Source organism: Protopterus annectens, chromosome 9.part0, assembly GCF_019279795.1.
Source record: "Protopterus annectens isolate FY-2018-M chromosome 9.part0, PAN1.0, whole genome shotgun sequence".
Taxonomy (NCBI): domain Eukaryota; kingdom Metazoa; phylum Chordata; order Ceratodontiformes; family Protopteridae; genus Protopterus; species Protopterus annectens.
In genome coordinates, this window is record NC_056743.1 from 748,161,093 (window position 1) to 748,182,481 (window position 21,389).

The 21,389-nt window shown below is 40.1% G+C and overlaps 1 protein-coding gene across 5 annotated transcripts in view; it reads left to right on the forward strand.

The window, feature by feature from the left end:
• Positions 1-21,389, forward strand: part of LOC122811506 (AP-2 complex subunit alpha-2) — a 2,640,839-nt gene that overhangs the window by 1,639,348 nt on the left and 980,102 nt on the right. For 2 of the 5 annotated variants that reach the window (XM_044083382.1, XM_044083384.1), the window contains exon 16: positions 20,631-20,693. The exons of the other annotated variants lie outside the window; for them this stretch is intronic. In XM_044083382.1, coding sequence (XP_043939317.1) covers positions 20,631-20,693 — 63 coding nt within the window. The remainder of the gene's footprint in view (positions 1-20,630; positions 20,694-21,389) is intronic. 5 annotated transcript variants of the gene reach the window in all.

A 21,389-nucleotide genomic window follows, 5' to 3' on the forward strand; every position in this document is an offset into this window, starting at 1 on the left:
CCATATCCAACCCGGAATTAATGGACATGCTGCACCTCAGAAAATCCAAATCCCATAGAGCTACGCGCTTGAGAGACTTGATCCTCAGCACTGAAATAAATAGGACATGCTGGAGGGACAGATTCATAACCCAGAGGCTTCCTTCCCTCTGGAATAAAATCCCAGTCCAGGTTAGGCAGAGTCCCTCATTGACTCTCTTCAAGAGGAATCTTGAGTGGATGGGAGATCGTGTTAGACAGTGGCACAGTATACTAACCTTGAAAAAGGGCATAGCAAAATTAATTTAAAATGGGTGGGGAAAGCCAAACACACTCTGGCTAGGCTTATAAATGCCCTAGGGCAGGTAGCCTAGTATGAACCTATGAACCTATAAAAGATACTCATCACATACCCATTTACAGAAACTTTAGATCCTTTTTAAGTTTTTTTTGTTTCTTGTTCACATTTTCAGTTCTCCACTTTACACTTTTGTCTTTCCACACTAGCAGTAGGATTCACAAAGTGTATGTAGCACCAGTAAATGCCTTTTGCAGACTGCAGTGCATTCATATTTCCTCCCTACTTAGAGTACCTTATTTTTGTGAACCTTTTAAAAACTTTGTCTCTGCCTTTTGTGAGGTGTGTTGCAAAACCAAAGCTTTTGTATGAATCTAGAGAAGTCCTGTCTCATTCTTTCACACAATAGCATTTCTAGATGCATCTGTAATGGCTTTTTCTAGAAAAGATGTTTTAGCGTATTCACTTCATTTAGGTTTCTTTGCAAACAGTGACTACTGCAAGGCAGCATCTCAGCATTTTAGGTTGCATGGTTTTCACTATCCTCTTGATTCCTGTAGCCAGATTGCACATGAGAAAAAAATCTGTGGTTTCTCAAGTCAGTAAGGATTCAGTATTAACAGCCTTTATCTTTTGCAAACCCAGTGCTGTCAGAAAAGAAATATTATCTTGGGCAGGAGTAAACCTTTCTGAATATAGGTCTTCCAGTTTCTTCTCCACCCATCTCTGTAACTGCTGATGCTTAAGAATTTGCTTGGGGGCCATATTCAAGGAAATCAAATTACAGGGTCATTGGGGCCATCATATCAACAGAACATTCACAACTATCAAAGAAACGATGACCTTTATAAAAGCACTAAAGACTCTGAATCATATGTTGACTTCTGGATCTGTATTGGTAATAAGGCAACATCGCTGTAATTATGGTATATAAACAAGCAGGTCTTTATCCCTGTACAGATTACCAGTGATAGCTTGAAAACTTGCAACTAAGCACATTGTGTCCTTTCAGGCTGCTTATATTCTGTCAAAGTAGCACACTGTGGCAGACACCCTGAGCAGATCCAGGACAGGCTCCTATGAGTGGAAGCTGCCCACTGGGGACATCCAAGCGGTTATTCACATGTTGGAAATTCCCCAACTAGATCTGTTTAACTCTGTTCACAACAGAGAGCTAAAACAATTCTGCTCCAGGACACCTTGTAGAAAGACTTGGAAGACAAATGCCTTTTCCTTCCCATGGATGATGTGCTCTTCTGTGTGCTTCCCCCTCCTTTTTTCCTCTGATAACCAGAGTTCTTATAAAGATCCAGAAGGTCTCAACAAAAATTTTCTGGTAGATCCGTTTTAGCCCAAAGAATGTTGATTATCTCTTCTCATGAAAATGGTCAAGGGCAATTACCACAAACTTTGCTAGAGTATGGATCTGCTCCCACTAGACAACGGATCACCCCAACCTACAGAAGCTTTAATTGTTGGATTATAGAGTTTTGATCCGTCTTGGGTACCTGTTTTCTAAGAATGTATAGCGAGTAATAAGGGAGGTTGGAAAACACTCCACTAGAAAGTCCTATTTTACCAAATGGAAGGTATTTTTTAGTTACTGCCACATGAACCAGGACCCATCCAAGGCCGAAGCCCCTCTGGTTCTTCACTATCTGTGTGAGTTGCTTAATTCAGGGTTTTCTTGCTTTTCCTTTCAGAAGTACTTTTTCAGACTTTTCTTCTCTGCATTTAGATCCTCCCTTTCTTTGCTCCAAGTGAAATAATTTCTGAAAGAAGTTTTGCACATCTGTCCACATCAAATTCAGGTGGCACCTGCTTGGCATCTTACCTTTGTCATAGAAAAAATTAATTATTCCACCTTTTGAGTCAGCTCATCAGGCTGGCATGAAGGCATACCTCTCAACTGTACAGATATTTGCATAATATGTTTGGTTCATTTTTCATAAAACTGTGGTTTACTGGCAAATCATTAAAGATTTGAAGGCAGAAAATAATGACTGACATTTAAATTTTAGACTTAATACCCTTCGGAAAATGCATGTTAACACAAAACCAGTTCTGTCAACTTTCTAAGTTTGTAAGAGCAATATTTAAAAATTGTCCCTATTTTTGGGCCTTTATCCCTCCCATTATTTATGGCTTTGTCCAGATCTCTTGGTCTAAGAGGTTGAGAGGTATGCATGAAGGTCTTGACTTGGAAGACTGTTTTACTTACAGTTCAGACTTTGGCTAGGGGAGTGCCTGAGTTGAAAGCTGTTATGGCGAGCCATCCCTTTCTCACATTTCATAGAGACAGAGTTTAAGAACTAAGTTCATAGGTTCATAGGTTAGTACTAGGCTGACTGCTCTTGCGAGCCATTTTAAGCCTAGCCAATTATCCCTTGTGAGACTCAAACCCTGGACCTCGTGTTTGTAAGGCAAACACCTTAACCATTAGGCCACCCTCCCAACCCTCATTTATTCTTAAAGGAGATTCTTAATTTACTTCATACAAGTCTGTTCATCTCCCAGTGTTCTTTTCAGAACCAAAGAACAGAGGAGAGAGAATTCTGTATACTGTAATGTCCACAGGCAACTTGGATATTACATGGACAGAACAAAAGTTTAGAGTTTCTGACCAGTTCTTCATTTCTTTTGATTGAATGAAGAAAGGTCAACCAGTGCCAGAATAGATAATTTTCATTTGGTTGCCTCATTTAGTCCATTTTTTGTTCTGTTACCATTGCATACCTGTCAACTGTCCCATATTTGCAGGAAAATACCGATTTTTAACTCAAAATAACGGTGTCATGAAATTTCAAGTGGCCCCTTTAAGTCATGATTTCCATAGATTAATTTGCCTCCTCATCAGACTTTGGCAGTGTGATGACGCCATTGGAATCACAACCATAACTACTTGTACACTGGTGGAGGAGTACGTTTTCTGCAAGAACGGCTTTTTTGTGGTAATTGCAACTTCCATATGACTCCTCCCACCTTTAATATGTGGACAACATACTGATACAGTGAGGAGATTATGGTATTTACAGTAACTTGTTTATCAGTAAACACATGAAAAAGACGTTCCAAGACTGCTCTTTCCAAGTTTTTAAAGCCAGTGCTGGGGAAGGATGCAAGACATCTATCTGAGATCAGCACAACGGCAGCCAAATGAAAAAGAAAGTAGATATTAAGGCATTGGTGCTGTTGTAAAGACATTAAACTAAATGGGTACAGAAACAGAGATCAAGCTACCTGCTGGAAGATGACATCTGTCCAGGTGAATAAGCTAGGAGCCCTTTACTGAGTACCAGAACTGTGCAAGCCTGATGAACACAGAACAAACGCATCTTTTTTACTCCCTTGAGAAACTGACATATCATCATGCTGGTTCTATGGATATGCTTACACTTCAGCCCAGAGTTACTTTTCCCCCCCTCCTATTTTACAAGGACCTACACTGCTAAGATATACAAGAAGAGATTTGAGCTGATCTTATTGCTTACCTGAGAATGCAGATTTAGTAGTTTATTTGGCTCAGTGCCACTGTCCTTCCTATTATGTGGGAAAAACATCTCGTAGATTACAAAACGTATGTATTAACACAGCCTGCATATTAGAAATCTTAAAACTAATGCATTATGCAGGCATATTAGTTTAAATCCTTCCCATACTTCTGGGTTTCTTGTTGTACAACACGTTAAGAAAGATGTGCAGGGTAAGGTCTTAAACACCTTTCCCAGCAGGAATTAAAATGGCAAATTCGTTTAAATGCCTTTGTGTCTCCAGGTTTAAATGATGGATGTTCTTTGGCACCCGTGTTAAAACTTAAACATTATGGAACTGATTTTTAGTGTTATGTTAATACTGTTTTATCATGTGATTTTTAGCTTTTTTATTGGTTATGGTTGAATATTTAAGGTATTTGAATGTCACATTGTTCTGATGAAGTTCCTGTTTAAGGAATGAAAGCGCTAAACCTGTGAAACATGCAACTTCTATGAATAAAGCTCTAAAAACTTGGAAAGAGCAGCCTTGGGACGTCTTTTTCGTGTGTTTACTGGTTTGTCTTTTGGTGGAATTTGGAGTTCAACTTGTTTATCAGTATTGGAGTTTGTTTTGCCATTCTTATTTTGTTTTTTCATTTTCAGTTCATTTCCTGCCACTGAAAATGTACAGAAATTGCTATGAAAAAAAAGTACTTCCCTAAAGATTGGGAGTGTCTGATCCTGTTAAGATCTTGAAGAAGCACTTGATTTATACTGTGCATTACCATTAAATCCGCAGTGGTACAGTGGTAGCATTGTTACCTCACAGCAAGAGGTTCTCCTGTCCGATTCTCGGCTGGAGTCCCTTCTGTGTGGAGTCTGCATGTCCTCCCCGCGGTCAAGTGGCCTCCAAAAGACATGCGTGAATGGGTGTGTCTTCACTGAAGGTTGGGCGTTGGGCTGGCAACTTGGCACCATAAAAATTGACTGCCAATCATTAGCGGACCGGAGTTTGCTGTGGCAACCCCCTAACCGGGAAAGCCGAAGACAAACAAGCAACCATTAAATACTAGCCCCGACAGCCTTTGTTGTCTGTTATGTTAACAAGTTAAAAAAAAATCAGTCCTCTTGTATGAGCAGCATTTAATTATTACCACTGTATACAGATATTTGCTGCACTGTCAGTATTTACAAAAAAAAAAAATTCAAGAGGAAAGTCATCCCTGAAGCGATTGGGAGCAAGCAACTGCATTCTCAGGTAAGCAGTAAGATCAGCTCAAATCTCTTCTTGTATATCTTAGCAGTGTAGGTCCTTGTAAAATACGAGGTGGGAAAAAAGTAACTCTGGGCTGAAGTGTAAGCATATCCATAGAACCAGCATGACGACATGTCAGTTTCTCAAGGGAGTAAAAAAGATGCGTTTGTTCTGTGAACATCAGGCTTGCACAGTTCTGCTGCTCAGTAAAAGGCTCCTAGCTTATTCACCTGGACAGATGTCATCTTCCAGCAGGTAGCTTGATCTCTCTGTACCCATTTATTTTAATGTTTTTACAGCAGCACCCATGCCTTAAGACCTACTTTGTTTTTAATTTGGCTGCCGTTGTGGTATTCTCTGGTAGCTATCTTGCACATAGTACATCCTTCCCAGCACTGACCTTCAGTACTAGAAATCTTGTCCTTTGACTAATATTAGAACAAACTAGAACTATGGGAAGGTGATGTGCTCAGAGGAATGCCGCTGAAGTTAACTGTAATTAATTTGAGATTAGCCTAATTGGTTTTCTCTCACTAACCGACTCTGCGGTCCTCCTTTCTGAGTGTATCTGGCTAATACTTCCTGGACATTATTTTTTTCTGTGTTTGGCCTCGGGTTTGTACTACTCTCTTTTTTCAGTGTTTTGGAGCTCCAGCACATTTCATCAAATTCATCAAGCATTCCTCTTTCAGTTGTCTCAGCATTTTTCTTCTTTTTCTGGTTGATTGCCCCAACTTTTCTGGCATTTTATCTTCTCCCTACAACACTAAAATAAATTTGCATTCTTCATCCTTATTTGACAGCATGTGCATGAAATGCAGTCCCCAGGTCTAGCTGTTGTGAATGCAGGCTACCTGTTCTCATTTACCAACTGTGCCTACTGTATGTTGACCCACAGCTTAATGCATGTTATAAAATCAACTACATGTCTCATGAACCCTTTAAAAACATTGCATTCTATCAGCATTGTTTTGCTAATTATTGCATGTATCTTAGTGTTTTGCTCTGAGCTACATGTGTCGAAAAGCATTCTTTTAATTTTCCTGAGTTTAAGTAGCTTAGCTACTGTTTGGTCGCTGCCTGTGTGTCCATTTGTTGACTATTTAACCCCACTAGGCTTGTGGGTCTTTCTTTACTGGAGAGTTGAGGTATACATTTATTACTGCTCTGTATAACTTGGATCTGATGAACTCGGACACAGGCAAACTTGCACATCTTTTGTTGATCGTAATATAAACCATGGTTTAAACAAGCAGGACTAGTTTGAATCCTGTTTTCTTATTTTTTTTAATAAGTATGCAAAGTGACAGTCATCTATGACATGGATCTAAACTTTTTTGACAATCTATATTAATATGAATTTTGATATCAAAGGTAATCGCTCACAATTAGGTTTCCTTTTGTTGTACACACATGAACTTGTGTGTATGTTTAGACAGATTTGGACATACACATTAAGTATATTTTCTACACGAAACATTTAGCAGAAGTACCAAAAAGCAGTGGTATTTCAGATTTTTAGCCTGTCGTATGCAGACCAGTGTATACATTGCCTCATTTTAAAGATTGGTGTAACTGACCATTTGGACTATCATGCTAGATTTCTTTGTTTTATTTTTTGAACATCGTCTACCAGTTCAATGCAAACTACCGGAAGTACACTGCCTGAAAAAAATATCTGCTTCACAGTTTGGGAGTTTATACAGAGTGCTAGAAAGGAACATAGTCTCAAAGTGAGCTCCTCAATTCCTTTTAAAACCGGAAAAGAAATCTTGCTTTTCTGATGCAACTTAATATATTTGGTTCCCCAGGTGTATTCCCTCTTTCATTTGACAGGTATAATAGACTCTCTCTACAATGCTCTTTCACAATATATCCTACTGCAGTAGCGGCTACTTTACCAATTTTTAAGAAATCTGTATGCCTGTACTAGGCAAAAGCTGTGTTTTACATACATACCACACCATTTCAAAACATTATAGTCTTGTAGAAAAGTGCATTATATAATAGTAGTACTGTGATACAGGAGCTCCTGTAGTTCTCCGCCTCAGAGGTAATCTTGTACAGCCTGGAAATCTTCCCAGATGTTATGATCTCCTTTTACTGTGAATCTCCCCAAATAAGTGAATACAGGTCTGTGACCTAATTTCTATAATATTCAGTCTTTGAGGAGAGGTGGTGAACTTTGGTGGCAGAGAGCAATAAAGCCCTTACTATGGCCCAGGTGACTTCATATTGATTTAGCAGCTCTGGCATTGATGGCAGGAGAGTATTAAAGTGCATGTCCTTGGAAGAAGAGGGCAGTCTGGGGCCATCAAGTGCCACAGTCCATGTGAAGAGGGTTGACACTGCATGAGGCTGTCCTGGGAGAGGCTGTTTGGCCATCCAGCTGCTTCATCAGTAGCTATCATCACAAGTAAACAGGGGAATGTACCTGCAATGGGGAAGACGTTGTGGTTCCTGAAGTGATGAGTTTTTCTTTCTCCCCTACCCTTTGAGAGGGGGTCAGTGTAAATGTACCCTTATTGCCGGGATGCTAGCAAGGGGAACAAGCCAGCACTGAGGTTGCTTGTATGGCCGCCTCCTTCAGCCAGCTGTAGCCATATTTGGGAGTACTATTTCTGATGAAATGAATGGCATGATTGATGGGAAAAGTGTAATCATCAGCAAGTATGGTGAAAGAGACCAGAGAGAAAAAAAAGGTTTGTGGCACTGTAACAGTAAAGCTCCTCCATTATTGCATGGCATTTGAATATTGATTTGATATATTTTCTTTGTTGCTAGTTGTAAATATATTACCGAGAACTTCTATGCACTTATTAAAATTACAAGGTGTTTTTTGTTCACCATTCCCACTGCCTCAGTGGCATTTGGGTTATCTACCAGGCTTACTCAGTACTGGCCAGCTTCATAAAGCTCAGAGCCCCCCCCCCCCCTGTTCCTGTGACAACTTATTGGCTGACCATATCCCGAAAGGGAAGCCTACAGCTGTAACAGGAAGTGTCCACAAAGCACAAAAAAGGAAGCAGCTAAGACAAATACCCCACCAATATACGAAAAACTCATATAAGTCCACAAAAACACTTGGAGTAACCAGTTTGTGAAGTTGTCACTGTTCAAGACCAGTCATAGCATAAATAAAATCCAGATAAACTTTATTGCAAGTAGGTACGTGCTTTCATGATACACATATCACTTCATCAGACCTTATGAAAAAACGTTTGCCATCTCCACTTGTAAATGTGTTTTAACCAATCAGAGTAAAAATTCAATTAAGCAGCCATTTTATATCTATGCTATTGCAAAAATAATTGTTATAAATAGCATAATGCTAAAACAGCAATATAACTAATATATATATATATATATATATATATATATATATATATATATATATATAAGCAATACTAATAAAAACAATGTTGATAAAACAGTCTTAATAAAGACAGCATACATAATAATATGAACCAAACTGTAAAACACTTTCAAAAATATATAGGACAACTATTTAAACAACTTCCTATTCTTCAAAACTGGCTTGAGGGGTATTCTATCATTCAGCCCCCTCCCTTTATTTGCCCTTAACCTAATAACCCATCTGGTTTCGGAGGTCTCAGTATAGTTCCGTATATCACCACCCCTGTTATTGGGGTCAGTTCTCTCAACCACTAAAAAAGTGAAACTATGGTCATTCCCTTCAGAGGATATATGTTTGGCTAATGCATTTGTTAAGGTACCATTCCTAATGCGAAGTAAGTGTTCCCTAAATGTCCTTCATGGATGCATCTGCAGTCATAACAAATGGGTTGTCCTGTTGTCAGGCAGCCCTTCGGTCGGCCGGATTCCAAAGTCTGGGTCCGGCTTCGGCTGATGTCGCACTTCACCCGACGTCATCTCTGCTGGTCTTCGGGTATAAAGGCATCAGCCGACGCCATTTTCCTCAGTCTTTCTTGCCGCGTGGCGCCCGAAGCAGAAGCTGTTCGCAAGTGCCGGTCGGTCAGATCCAGAGATTACTACTACCGAATACTACTTCGAAGACTTCTAAAAAGCTAAGTACCCCGTTGGGGACTCTTTCTTGCCTCAGCCGAGGTCAGAAAAAGTCAATAACTGTTTAACTTGTGAGAAACAAATACCTCATAAAGATTTCCACTCTTACTGTCTGCCTTGCTTAGGCCCAGACCATGACGTAGCAGCCTGTTCGGCCTGTGCTTCCTTCAACCGACGAACGCTTAGGCGTCGGTCGGAGTTTGCTGAACAGTTTTTCGGCTCAGATTTTGCGTACATTATGCCGTCGGATCCTCCGACTACCCAAATTGTTAAAAAACGCAAAGAAAAAGACCGACACTCGCGGTCCGCGGTTTTGGCCGAAACCACGGTTAAGCAAGCCGCGAGTGTCTCGGTTTCAGCCGAAACTGAGAAAACCGGTCAATCTTCAGCCGAATCCATGACTACTACTGAGGCTCCTGCTACCTTAGTTGAATCGGCCTCAGAAATTTTACCTACAACTGTGGTTCCTAGTGATTTATCAGACACCATCCCTTTGGATGTCTCTACCCCAGCACGTGGTACTGCTAGGCCTCCTGCAGCCATGTCTATTAAGGCCTTTGCCAGGGCTAAAGCAGCCAAATCTGTTAAATCAGTGCCTGTTAAGCCCCCCTCACACAGGCCCACTTCAAGTTCACAAATGCTTACTCTGGCAGAAGATTTAATATCCTTAATTAGGGGATAACAATCTCACCCAGACAGGGCCTCTCAGCCCCCAGAAAAGAGACCTAGAGCAGAGCCCCCCGAGCTAGTGTCCTCTGATGATTCTGCGGATGACTCAGACATTACAGACCAGCCAGAGGCTCCTTTTTCTACTTATGAAGATTCCGATGCTGAAGAATCCATTCCAGCTGCCTCTCCACCAGAGGAATTTTCCTATGGGGAAACCTTACATGCCATGAGAGAACAATTCCAATGGCAGGGACAAGATTTCTCAGATTCAAGAAAAAGGCTTAGGACTTTTCTGCACTTACCACAACATAGGCCCTTCGCTATACCTCCTGTACTGCCTGTTGTGGACGATGCATTTAATGATGTTTGCACTGCTCCTGATTCTTTACCTCCAGCCCCTGCCAAACCAGATAGATTTTACAGGGTGCCAGACACTCATCACCACCTATACAAGGCCCCACTTGCAGATCCGAAACTATATCCCAGGGGCCTAAGGCAGTAGCCTCGACCACAGCAAAAAACCCTATTCCTTCTGAAAGGGAATCCAGGTCCTTAGAGAGATGGGGGAAAAAAGTTTACACCTCTGCTACTCTCTCAGCTAGAGCTTTAAACTGTCAGTTTCATATGATCCAATACCAAGAGTTTATGCTCGATCAGTTAACTAAAAAACTGTCCTCTGATGAATCCTTAGATAAGAAATATGTATTAGAAATGGTGAATAACATCCAACAGGTTAGTAACCATTCCTTAAAATGTGGCTATGATGCACTGGAGGCTTCATTTAGATCAGCCATGACTGGCACAGTGATAAGAAGGCATGCATGGTTGAAAGAACAGGTCTTACCGGATCATGTTAAAGCAAAGCTGTTAGATGCTCCTATGGATAAGACCAGTCTATTTGGTACACCTGCCCAGCAAGTAATGAAGAAAATGGAAGAAAAGGCAAAATCTGTACAAACAGTTAAAGATTTCTTACAGGTTCAGCCCCCAAGGTTTAGCAGGAACTGGCCTGCCAAAAACTGGTCCTTTCCAGACTCCACAAAATCCCAAAGGGGCAGGAATAGACGCTCTAGAGGCAGAAATCAATCCAGAGGAGGTGCCTACAGAGGACGACAGTGGCAAGGCAATAACCGAGGCACAGACACAACCACTGCCACTGCAACAGGACAATCACAGTGACTTGGCTCTGACACCGCCTACCAGGGAGCAAATAGCAGCACCTTTAGGCGGAAAGTTAGCCTTATTTTCGAAAAATTGGCACTGTATCACAAAAGACAAGTGGATTTTGCAAACCATAGACCAAGGCTACGGGTTCCACTTCCACACCTTACCAGTAAAAAGAGGAATGCCAAACCTACCTCCAAATCAAAAAATAGAAGCTCTACAGCAGATAGCGAAATTAACAAGGATGAGAGCTGTGGAAAGAGTACCAATAACAGAACAGGGCAAAGGATTCTACTCCAGACTCTTCCTAGTACCAAGAAAAGAGAAAAGTTGGAGACCTATTCTCGACCTGTCCGTCTTAAACACATACATCATTGTACCAAAATTCAAAATGCTGACCCTACAGCAACTTCTTCCCATGCTGGGCAAGGAGTGTTGGCTGGTAACTCTAGATCTCAAGGAGGCATACCTGCACGTCCCCATTCGACCAAATTGCAGAAGATACCTCAGATTTCTTGCAGGATCAGAGCATTATCAATTCTCAGCATTGCCCTTTGGCTTATCTACTGCCCAGAGTATTCACAAAATGCCTGGCATCAGTAATCGCTCACTGCAGACTACAGGGAATCCAAATTTATCCATACCTGGACGACTGCCTGTTAAAAGCGGACAACAAAAGCAAGCTGACAACAGATTTACAAAGGGTCATTCACTTGCTACAAGCCCTGGGATACACAGTCAATTTACAAAAGTCAAGGCTGATACCATCCCAAACAAGAACATTCTTGGGCGCGGAATTGGACACAGTAAAACAAATGGCATTCCTAACTGCAGAAAAACAAAAAGAACTCCCTCTTTACTTCTTGGCATTAACAAAGCAGAACAAACTAACAGCAAGAAAAGTTCTGCAGGCCTTGGGCTTCATGGCATCATGCATAATCTTGGTCCCACATGCCAGACTGCATATGAGAAAGCTACAGTGGTACCTAAAGAATTTATGGTCTCAGCACAGGCACAGCTTAGAAACAGAAATCCCACTAATCCCATATCTAATACAGGAGTTCCTATGGTGGGCTCAAGCATGCCAGTCAAACCCAGGCTTACCCTTCCACAACTTTCGAGCAAGCCAAACCATCACAACGGACGCCTCAGACCTAGGATGGGGGGCGCACATGCTGGACAAATGCATACAAGGATTGTGGACTCAAGACCAGCTGCACCTGCACATAAACCAAAAGGAAATGCTGGCAGTAAAACTGGCAATCCAAAAATTCAGACCATTCCTCAAAGAAGGCCATTTGATGATAAGGACAGACAACACCACAGTCATGTTGTACATCAACAAACAGGGAGGCACTCATTCATACCCCCTATGCAGAATGACTTTGGATCTTTGGAATCTGGCTCTCAGCTACAACATCCAGTTACAGGCAATATTTGTGCCGGGAAAAGAGAACACCCTAGCAGACATGTTAAGCAGAACCACCTCGGATGCTCACGAATGGATGCTACACCCGGACATCTTCAAGGCCATCACAAAGAAATGGGGAATGCCACAAATAGATCTATTCGCATCCCCACTCAATCACCAGCTCAAAAAATTCTGCACAAGGACATTCCACCCACTTGCATGGAAGGTGGACTCTCTATCCTTCAGCTGGAAAGGCCTGACAGCATATGCATTTCCACCTCTTCCCTTGATGCACAAAGTACTACTGAAAATCAAAGAGAAACATCCAAGGATAATCCTGATAGCTCCGAATTGGCCAAGACAACACTGGTACCCATTGCTGAGGAGCATGTCTCGGGAGAGAATGTGGTCAATACCCCTGATGCCTTTGATGTTAACTCAGAACAACTACAACATCATGCATCCAAACCTAAAAACCTTGCAACTGACTGCCTGGAACATCACATAGCAGCAACTAACCCAGACCTTTCTCAAAGGGTTAAAGACATTATCCTTGAAGCCCGCAGACCTTCAACAAGAAGGAACTATGCAGGAAAATGGAAAAGGTTTGTCATTTGGAGTACTGAAAGAGGAAAAGATGTGTCGAACATAGATATTGCTAACATTCTGGAGTACTTTGCAGAGCTTCTACATACAGGCCTGTCCTATTCCTCCATCAAGATACATGCATCAGCTATTTCAGCAGAACACAGCTTCGATCCACCTGTCTTTTCGCATCCTCTACTCAGGCAGTTCCTCAGAGGGATCAAGAATGTAAAACCTCCTAGGAAACCACCATTACCAGCATGGGACTTGAACTTTGTGCTAGAAAAGTTGACACTCCCTCCGTTTGAACCAGCAGCAACAGCAGATCTGCAACACCTGTCATGGAAAACTGCTTTCCTACTGGCAATTACCTCAGCAAGGAGGGTTTCGGAACTACAGGCCTTAATGGCAATGCAACCCTTCCTAATCTTCCATCAAGATAGGGTGTCCATGAGAACTAATCCTACATTTATGCCTAAGGTGGTATCCAGAGTGTCTTTAAACCAGGCAATCCACCTACCTACCTTCTTTCCCAATCCACAGAACAGGGGGGGAAGACTGCTGCATACCTTGGATGTACATAGGCAGTTACGCTACTAACTGGACAGAACCAAAAGTAACAGAAAAACTGACCAGCTTTTTAGTAGCCTATGCAACAGGAAGGGAAGGAAAAGCAATTTCCAAACAGACAATCTCCAAATGGATAGGAAATTGCATAAGATTCTGTTACTCCTACCATGGAAAACCAATTCCACAGAACATAAGACCTCATTCTACAAGGGCTACAGCCACTACCACAGCTTTCTTACGAGGAGTGGCAACCAAGGACATTATTGAGGCGGCTACTTGGACCTCCGTGCATACATTTGCCAAGCATTATAATTTACCTCTATACTCTAGATCCCGAGCAGGGTTTGCCACTGCTGTACTGCAAGGGATCCTAACTACACCATAATTTTTCTTCCTCCACCCCTAGTTTGGCTATGGTATTCTACCCATTTGTTATGACTGCAGATGCATCCATGAAGGACATAGTACAGTTTTGTACCTACCATAAATGTAGATGTCCGAACTGGATAGCATCTGCAGTCAGGATTACCCACCCTCCTTCCCTCTGTGGTACTCCTAGGGTATTTACCCTCCTAATAGCTAGCTGGGGAGTCTCTTATGGTGTATTTGTTTGTATATATGTACATACATGCTTATTTTTTGTGTTTGCCTTCTACCTTGTTTGGAAACATTGGCATTTATCCAAAATTTAGCCTTCCAAGAGGGCAACTGGCATCTGGGGCAAGAAACACTGAGGAAAATGGCATCGGCTGATGCCTTTATACCCGAAGACCAGCAGAGATGACGTCGGGTGAAGTGTGACATCAGCGGCCGGACCCAGACTTTGGAATCCGGCCGACCGAAGGGCTGCCTGACGACAGGACAACCCATTTGTTATGACTGCAGATGCTATCCAGTTCGGACATCTACATTTATGGTAGGTACAAAACTGTACTTTCTAAACCTTAACTTCCTATTAGTTTTACCTACATAGAAGGCAGATCATAAGCTGTAGACTGCTAGATAAACCATATTATGTGTATTGCAGTTGGCTACTGTATTAAATTCATAGGTTCGCTTGGTATCTGGATGTACAAATTTAAAGTCCTTGGTGCAGCTTCCTCATGGAGAGATAACATAGGAAAAACATATTTTTCACTATATGATAGGAGACGTTCCATTAAACAGAAGAAATATGTTAGATTTTCTACCTATTATACTAGTGATGTGAATATAGTAGCAAATGTGATCAAAAATAATTGGGGTATATTAACTCAGAATCCAGAAATTAAGCAACTGGTAGGGGGAAATCCCAATTTCATATTTAAGAATAAGAAGTCATTAAAAAAGGATGTTATGTTATCCCAATGTGGACAAGGGACATGAAGTGAATGCAGTTAAGGGTAAGTTACCATGTGGTGAGTGTAATCGGTGTACATATATTAATAGAAGCAATAAATTTGTTCATCCAGATACTAAGCGAACCTATGAATTTAATACAGTAGCCAACTGCAACACAAATAATGTGGTTTATCTAGCAGTCTGCAGATTATGTTCTGCCTTCTACGTAGGTAAAACTTATAGGAAGTTAAGGTTTAGAATTAGGAACACGTACTTCACATTAGGAATGGTACCTTAACACATGTATTAGCCGAACATATATCCTCTGAAGGGAATGACCATAGTTTCACTTTTTTGGTGGTTGAGAGAATTGACCCCCAGTAACAGGGGTGGTGATATATGCAACTATACTGAGACTTCCGAAACTAGATGGATTATTAGGTTAAGGGCAAATAAAGGGAAGGGGCTGAATGATAGAATACCCTTCAAGCCAGTTTTGAAGAATAGGAAGTTGTTTAAATAGGAGCCCTATATGATGTATTTTTGTAAGTGTTTTGTAGTTTGGTTCATATTATTACTTATGCTGTCTTTATTAAGACTGTTTTATCAACATTGTTTTTATTATTATTGCTTTACTTCTATATATACACACACACACAAATATATATATATATATATATATATATATATATATATATATGGATCTATATATATATATATATATATATATATATATATATATATATATATATATATGGATCTATATGAGTACATCGACATGTCATAACATCGACATCCACTATGTCGACACGAAATCACCAACAAACCACATTACCGAAAGTTGAAATAGCCGACAGTCACTTGTTCGACAACTGCAAATTAAACATCCGGGAAGAGTGTACTATATAGTACACTTGCATGGTAGTGTCCATCTCGCGAATTACGCTAACATAAAACACATAACACAAAGAGAGCCTCAACACGACAGAAAATAAATACTAGAAATTGCAGAACGTACTACTTCCATTTGAAAGTGCCTTGCTATACCATATTTCTTTGGTGCAGAGCACATATCGCTCTGAATAACGCGACTATTTAACTTGTAGAATTACTTTCTATTTGCTAACTACCTGCACGTGTTAATTCACTGTATATTACTTTAACATAGTTTTATTTTATGCTCATGCACTTTGCTTTCTGTCGCTTTAAATAGCCGACAGTCACTTGTTCGGCAGAAAGCAAAGTGCATGAGCACAAAATAAAACTATGTTAAAGTAATAAATAGTGAATAAACACGTGCAGGTAGTTAGCAAATAGAAAGTAATTCTACAAGTTAAATAGTCGCGTTACTCAGAGCGATATGTGCTCTGCACCGAAGAAATATGGTATCGCAAGGCACTTTCAAATGGAAGTAGTGCGTTGAAATATGGTACCGCAAGGCACTTTCAAATGGAAGTAGTACGTTCTGCAATTTCTAGTATTTATTTCCTGTCGTGTTGAGGCTCTCTTTGTGTTATGTGTTTTATGTTAGCGTAATTCGAGAGATGGACACTATCATGCAAGTGTACTATATAGTACACTCTTTTCGGATGTTTAATTTGCAGTTGTGACTGTCGGCTATTTCAACTTTCGGTAATGTGGTTTGTCGGTGATTTCCTGTCGACATAGTGGATGTCGATGTTATGACATGTCGATGTACTCATATAGACCCATATATATATATATATATATATATATATATATATATATATATATATATATTCATATTGCTGTTTTAGCATTATGTTATTTATAACAAAAGTATTTTTGCAATAGTATAGATATAAAATGGCTGCTTAATTGATTTTTTACTCTGATTGGTTAAAGGACATTTATAAGTGCAGATGGCCAACATGTTTTTTCATAAGGTCTGATGAAGTGATATGTGTATCATGAAAGCACTTGCCTACTTGCAGTAAAGTTTATCTGGATTTTATTTATGCTTTGACTGGTCTTGAACAGTGACAACGTCATGAATTTGGTTACTCCACCAAGTGTTTTTTTGTGGACGTAACAGGAAGTATGTCTAGTCTTTCAGCAATTTAAAGAAAAAAGTTCTCTGGACTCTTCACAGGATGCAGTGCGGGTTTCTTTAGCTTACTGTTCAGGTATGCCCAATGTCTCCTGGATCCCTTAGACTTCCACTTCCCGGGTAGGGTGTATTTTGGGAATTTACCCAAAATGCCACTGAGGCAGTGAGGACGATGAACATAGTACAATTGCATATGACCTACTTACCTGTAACAGTATGTTAGAATTTCTCACCGTCTCGGTGGCAGCACCCACAGACCATCCTCCAGACTGTGTGTAATTGAGGTGAGTTTTAACCTCTCTGATTTGGCTGTTGCTGGATTTGGCTTTGGAATGGTAGTGTGATTGGCTGAAAATTTACTTTTGCTAGATGATTTTGACTTTAGGTACTTTCCTTCTCTTCATTTGTGGAAGCAAACAAAAGCCTGAGCACTCATCCCTTTCAGGATATGCTCAACTAATCAACTGTCACAGGAAGAAGTAGAGGGAGCCTGAGGTTTTGAAAGCTGGCCAGTACTGACTGAGTTAACTTGGCAGATAACCCACAATGCCACTGAGGCAGCAAGAAATTCAAACATGTTACAGATAAATAGGACTTGTGCAATTGTACTTTCTTGACCGCTTTCACTAGCTGTGGGTTGGGGTCTCATTCACCCTAGTCCCCTGTTTCTACCATGACACAAGTTTTTACTTTTTGACTTTTCAAGTCTTGACATAAGACATGTGATAATGCCTCCTTTTTTAGTTGCAAGCAAGCTTTGGATTTTGTTGCTTGTATGTGCCCATTTGTACTTGTATGTTGTAATGCTTCAGTTGATGCAGGGTATGCAAGGATAGTACCCAAAAGGTTTTACATACTGACTAGATGTTCGACATCCTTGGCAGTATATGTGCCCTATAGCTTTATGCTACTGTAACACTGATATATTTGAAGATCTACTATTATAGTAAGTCTTCTTACTCAGCTGTACTTTCCCCCCGAGGTGTTACTTGTTTTAAAAGACCCAATAACCAGATGCCCAATCTTCAGAAGTAAGCCATTTTTCATTAGTATGAGGAAGGAATAAACTTGGCTTTCATCATTTTCTCATGTTATGGACTCTGTCTTACTGAATGCTGAATTAGTTTGTTTTCATGAAAGGTGTATTTAGCTCCATATCTGCCTGCGTGCCTGTCTTGTCTTTGTGTAAAGCAACATTTGAAGGTTGCCCTCATTTCTCAGGACTGCAGAGCATCCAGTATCGCCTGCTTAGGAGTTGGTTATTGACTGAAAAAAAAAACTTCCACTTTGAGCTAATAAGTGCAAAATAGTTCAGCTATTTTTTTCTTAAGGGAAAAAAATGCACGTAGTGTTCACCGCGGCAAGCAGGACCTCTTAACTATAAACCTTGATATGTCTAAAGCATCATGTAAAGTTTTCCAAAGGACTTTAATGCCTTTAAGGGAAACTCCATTAAGTCTGTAGGATCTCTAATATGTATAGCTGTTTTTTTTCCTCCCCACTAAATGAATAAGAAAGAGAACACTCTGTATGCTTTTGATGCACACACAAAATTGTTACGTTGCAAGATTCAAATATCCAGGAGTGTCTGATTGGATCATCTTGTTTGTTTTGCAAAAGTCAAACGAGTCATTGAAAAAACTTTTCTCAGTGGTTGGCCAACTCCATTACTTTTTGTTACAAATAGAACTTCAGTTGGGATGTTGAGAGCTAGTTCCACTAGGTAATCTTACTCTTTTAAAAGTATTTGCCCAGATTATTTGTGAAGCTTCCACTTAAATCCATTCTCACATTTAAGTCTTGATAAAATTCTTTGCCCAGTATGAACATAGAACAAGATTTGTTTAGGCTGTTTTCTAGACCATGCTTTAGACTGTCCACTGATTTTCTGGGACCTGGAGAGTGTTTTTGATGTTAGATTATGTCCGTGGTGGTGCAGAGGTTAGCGTTGTCACCTCACAGCAAGAGGTTCTCCCGTTCGATTCTTGGCTGGAGCTCCTTCTGTGTGAAGCCTGCATGTCCTCCCTGCGGTCGACTGATGCTAGACATGCAGGTAGGTCTGAGCGTGAATGGGCGTGCCTTCTTTGAAGGTTGGGCGTCGGGCTGGCAACTCGGCACTGTAAAAATCCACTGCCAATCATGAGCGGACCGGAGTTCCACAGTGGCAACCCCTAACCGGGAAAAGCCGAAAGACTGTCCTAGTCAGATTATCACTTTTCATATTTTTCTTTGACTACAGTTTTGACAGTCAGTCCTAACAGTAGATGTTCATATAGCCTATTCTGCAGCAGTGATCTTATCTACTTGCACCCCCCACCCTAGTATTACATAAAATGTGGTTTTGATGATTCATGTGCATAGCTAACTTTGTTGTTCATCAATTCTGTTGGCTGTATTGTGAGTGTGTGATCTGTTTTATTGTTCTTCTTTTGGCTTTTCCCGGTTAGGGGTAACCACAGCAGAACTCCGGTCTGCTAATGATTGGCAGTAGACTTTTTACGGGTGCCGAGGTGCCAGCTTGACGCCCAACCTTCAAAGAAGGCACGCCCATTCTACACATGTCTTTCGAATGCCACCCGACCGCGGAGAGGACATGCAAACTCCACGCAGAAGGCCCTCCAGCCGAGAATCGAACGGGAGAACCTCTTGATGTGAAGCAACAATGCTACCGCTGTACCACCGTGGTTTAGATTCTTAACCTCACTGTGAATTTAATTTTGTCTCTATACGGTTAATTACTGGTACCTTAATTTAGTTAATTTTTTCCTATCTTTATTTTGATATATTTTTTTTTTTACTTACTGCTTCAGGCATTAGGGCTTCCTTAGCTTTCATCAGGAGAATCTTTTGGTGTTGCTACCATGTTTGCCACTTAAAGGCACCAAAAATGCACAGAGTAAGAAGGCATGCTGTTGCTCACTGATTTTACAGCCTCTGCTCCAAAATGGGCACAGCAAGACTGCAACCAGGTACCACTAAGATTGCTTAACTCCTTAAAACACAGGCTGTAGAAGTAATTCCCAAATCTGGCTTAACTGTAGTTTGATTACCAACGTCCACTACTGAGAAGTGTTTTTGACTATTAACTGTAATGGTAAGTTTTATAAATATAAATATATATATATATATTTTTTTTTTTTTGATAATGTCAAGTGTATGTCTAAACTCTTTCCTTTTAACATATTTCAGATTTCAGATTTCAGTCATAAATTTCTTCTCACCTCCTTCAGAGGGAACTTAAAATGGTAATTGGTCTCACTATCATGAGGCAGGCTTTCCCATAGATTAATTATTTGCTCTGGCTCTGTAAAGAACTGCTCCTAAGCTTTTAAAGGCCTGTAAGTTTTGGTTACCACTGAAGGAAGATTCATTATGCCCAGCATCTTAAGTAGATTGCTGATAAACCGATGTATGAAACTGAATTAGTAAGAAAAACATGCTTTGTATCTGATGTATAAAATTCATTGTACTTGCAAGAAAAACATATTATATTTGTATCAAAATGTCCTGTAAAAGTTTGTTTTTAATACTAAACCATAAGATCATTTTAATGCTTCTGCCCATTTCAGAATTTCATGTTTTACTATGTGCTGCACAAGTAGTAGTACTGTTTAGACATGTAAATCAAGGGTCTTGCAAAGTTTTCTCTCCTTTCTTATATGTGTAGGTCCAGTCTTAGTCTCCATTTGTTAAAGTTTAACTGTATTTTTTTTGTTTTGTTTTATGATTTGTTGTCCTTTTTTTTTTTTTGTCTTCCACTTTATGCTTACCTGTCATTGGATGGTGCAGTGACTTGGAGCCGCCCTGTGAGAGTTCTGCATCTGTGTTGGTGGAGTCAGCCCTAGCTACAGAGTAAGGGCTGATACTATAACTTAAGATGTTGTATTATATGATTTTTTGTTTGTGTTTATTGCTCAAAAAAACATTTTAAAAAGGCCTGTATGGGTGAATAGTGAAGAATATATATTAAAACGAATTAGTACAAAAAAGTAAAATGTTTTGCATTACAGGAAAAAAAGAACTTATTTTAAGGCCAAATACAATACTTGTGACATAACTGCTTTAGTCACTATGAATGACTACAACTGAAGAATGGTTTTAAGAACCCGTGTCAGGGATTAGTTCATTAGTGTCCTTTGCCAGACTGCTTAGTTGTGTAACTGAAATATGCAAATTGTGAGGAAACAGATGGTTTGACCTCTGCAGTAGCTGCTCACTATTTGTCATTTAAGGTCATCCCTGCATTCTTTTTTTTTAATCCTGTAGTTTAATTTCAAGAGCTGTTATTTATCTGTTTATATATCGGAAATACAGTAAATATTGAACAGTGATGAAAACAAAAGTTGCATGCTGTTTTAGCTTAGCTGAAGGACTGTGGTTGCCCTCATAAAATTATACAGTCTAGCATAACCTTTTTGGTAATGTATAAAATAAAAATAGTTTGTGATACTGCTTGTTATATTCATTTCAAGTGACTAACAGTTCAGTGAGTGTGCTTTTGTCCTCATGAATTCTATAGAGAAAAATGTGTGCATTCATTACCAGGGT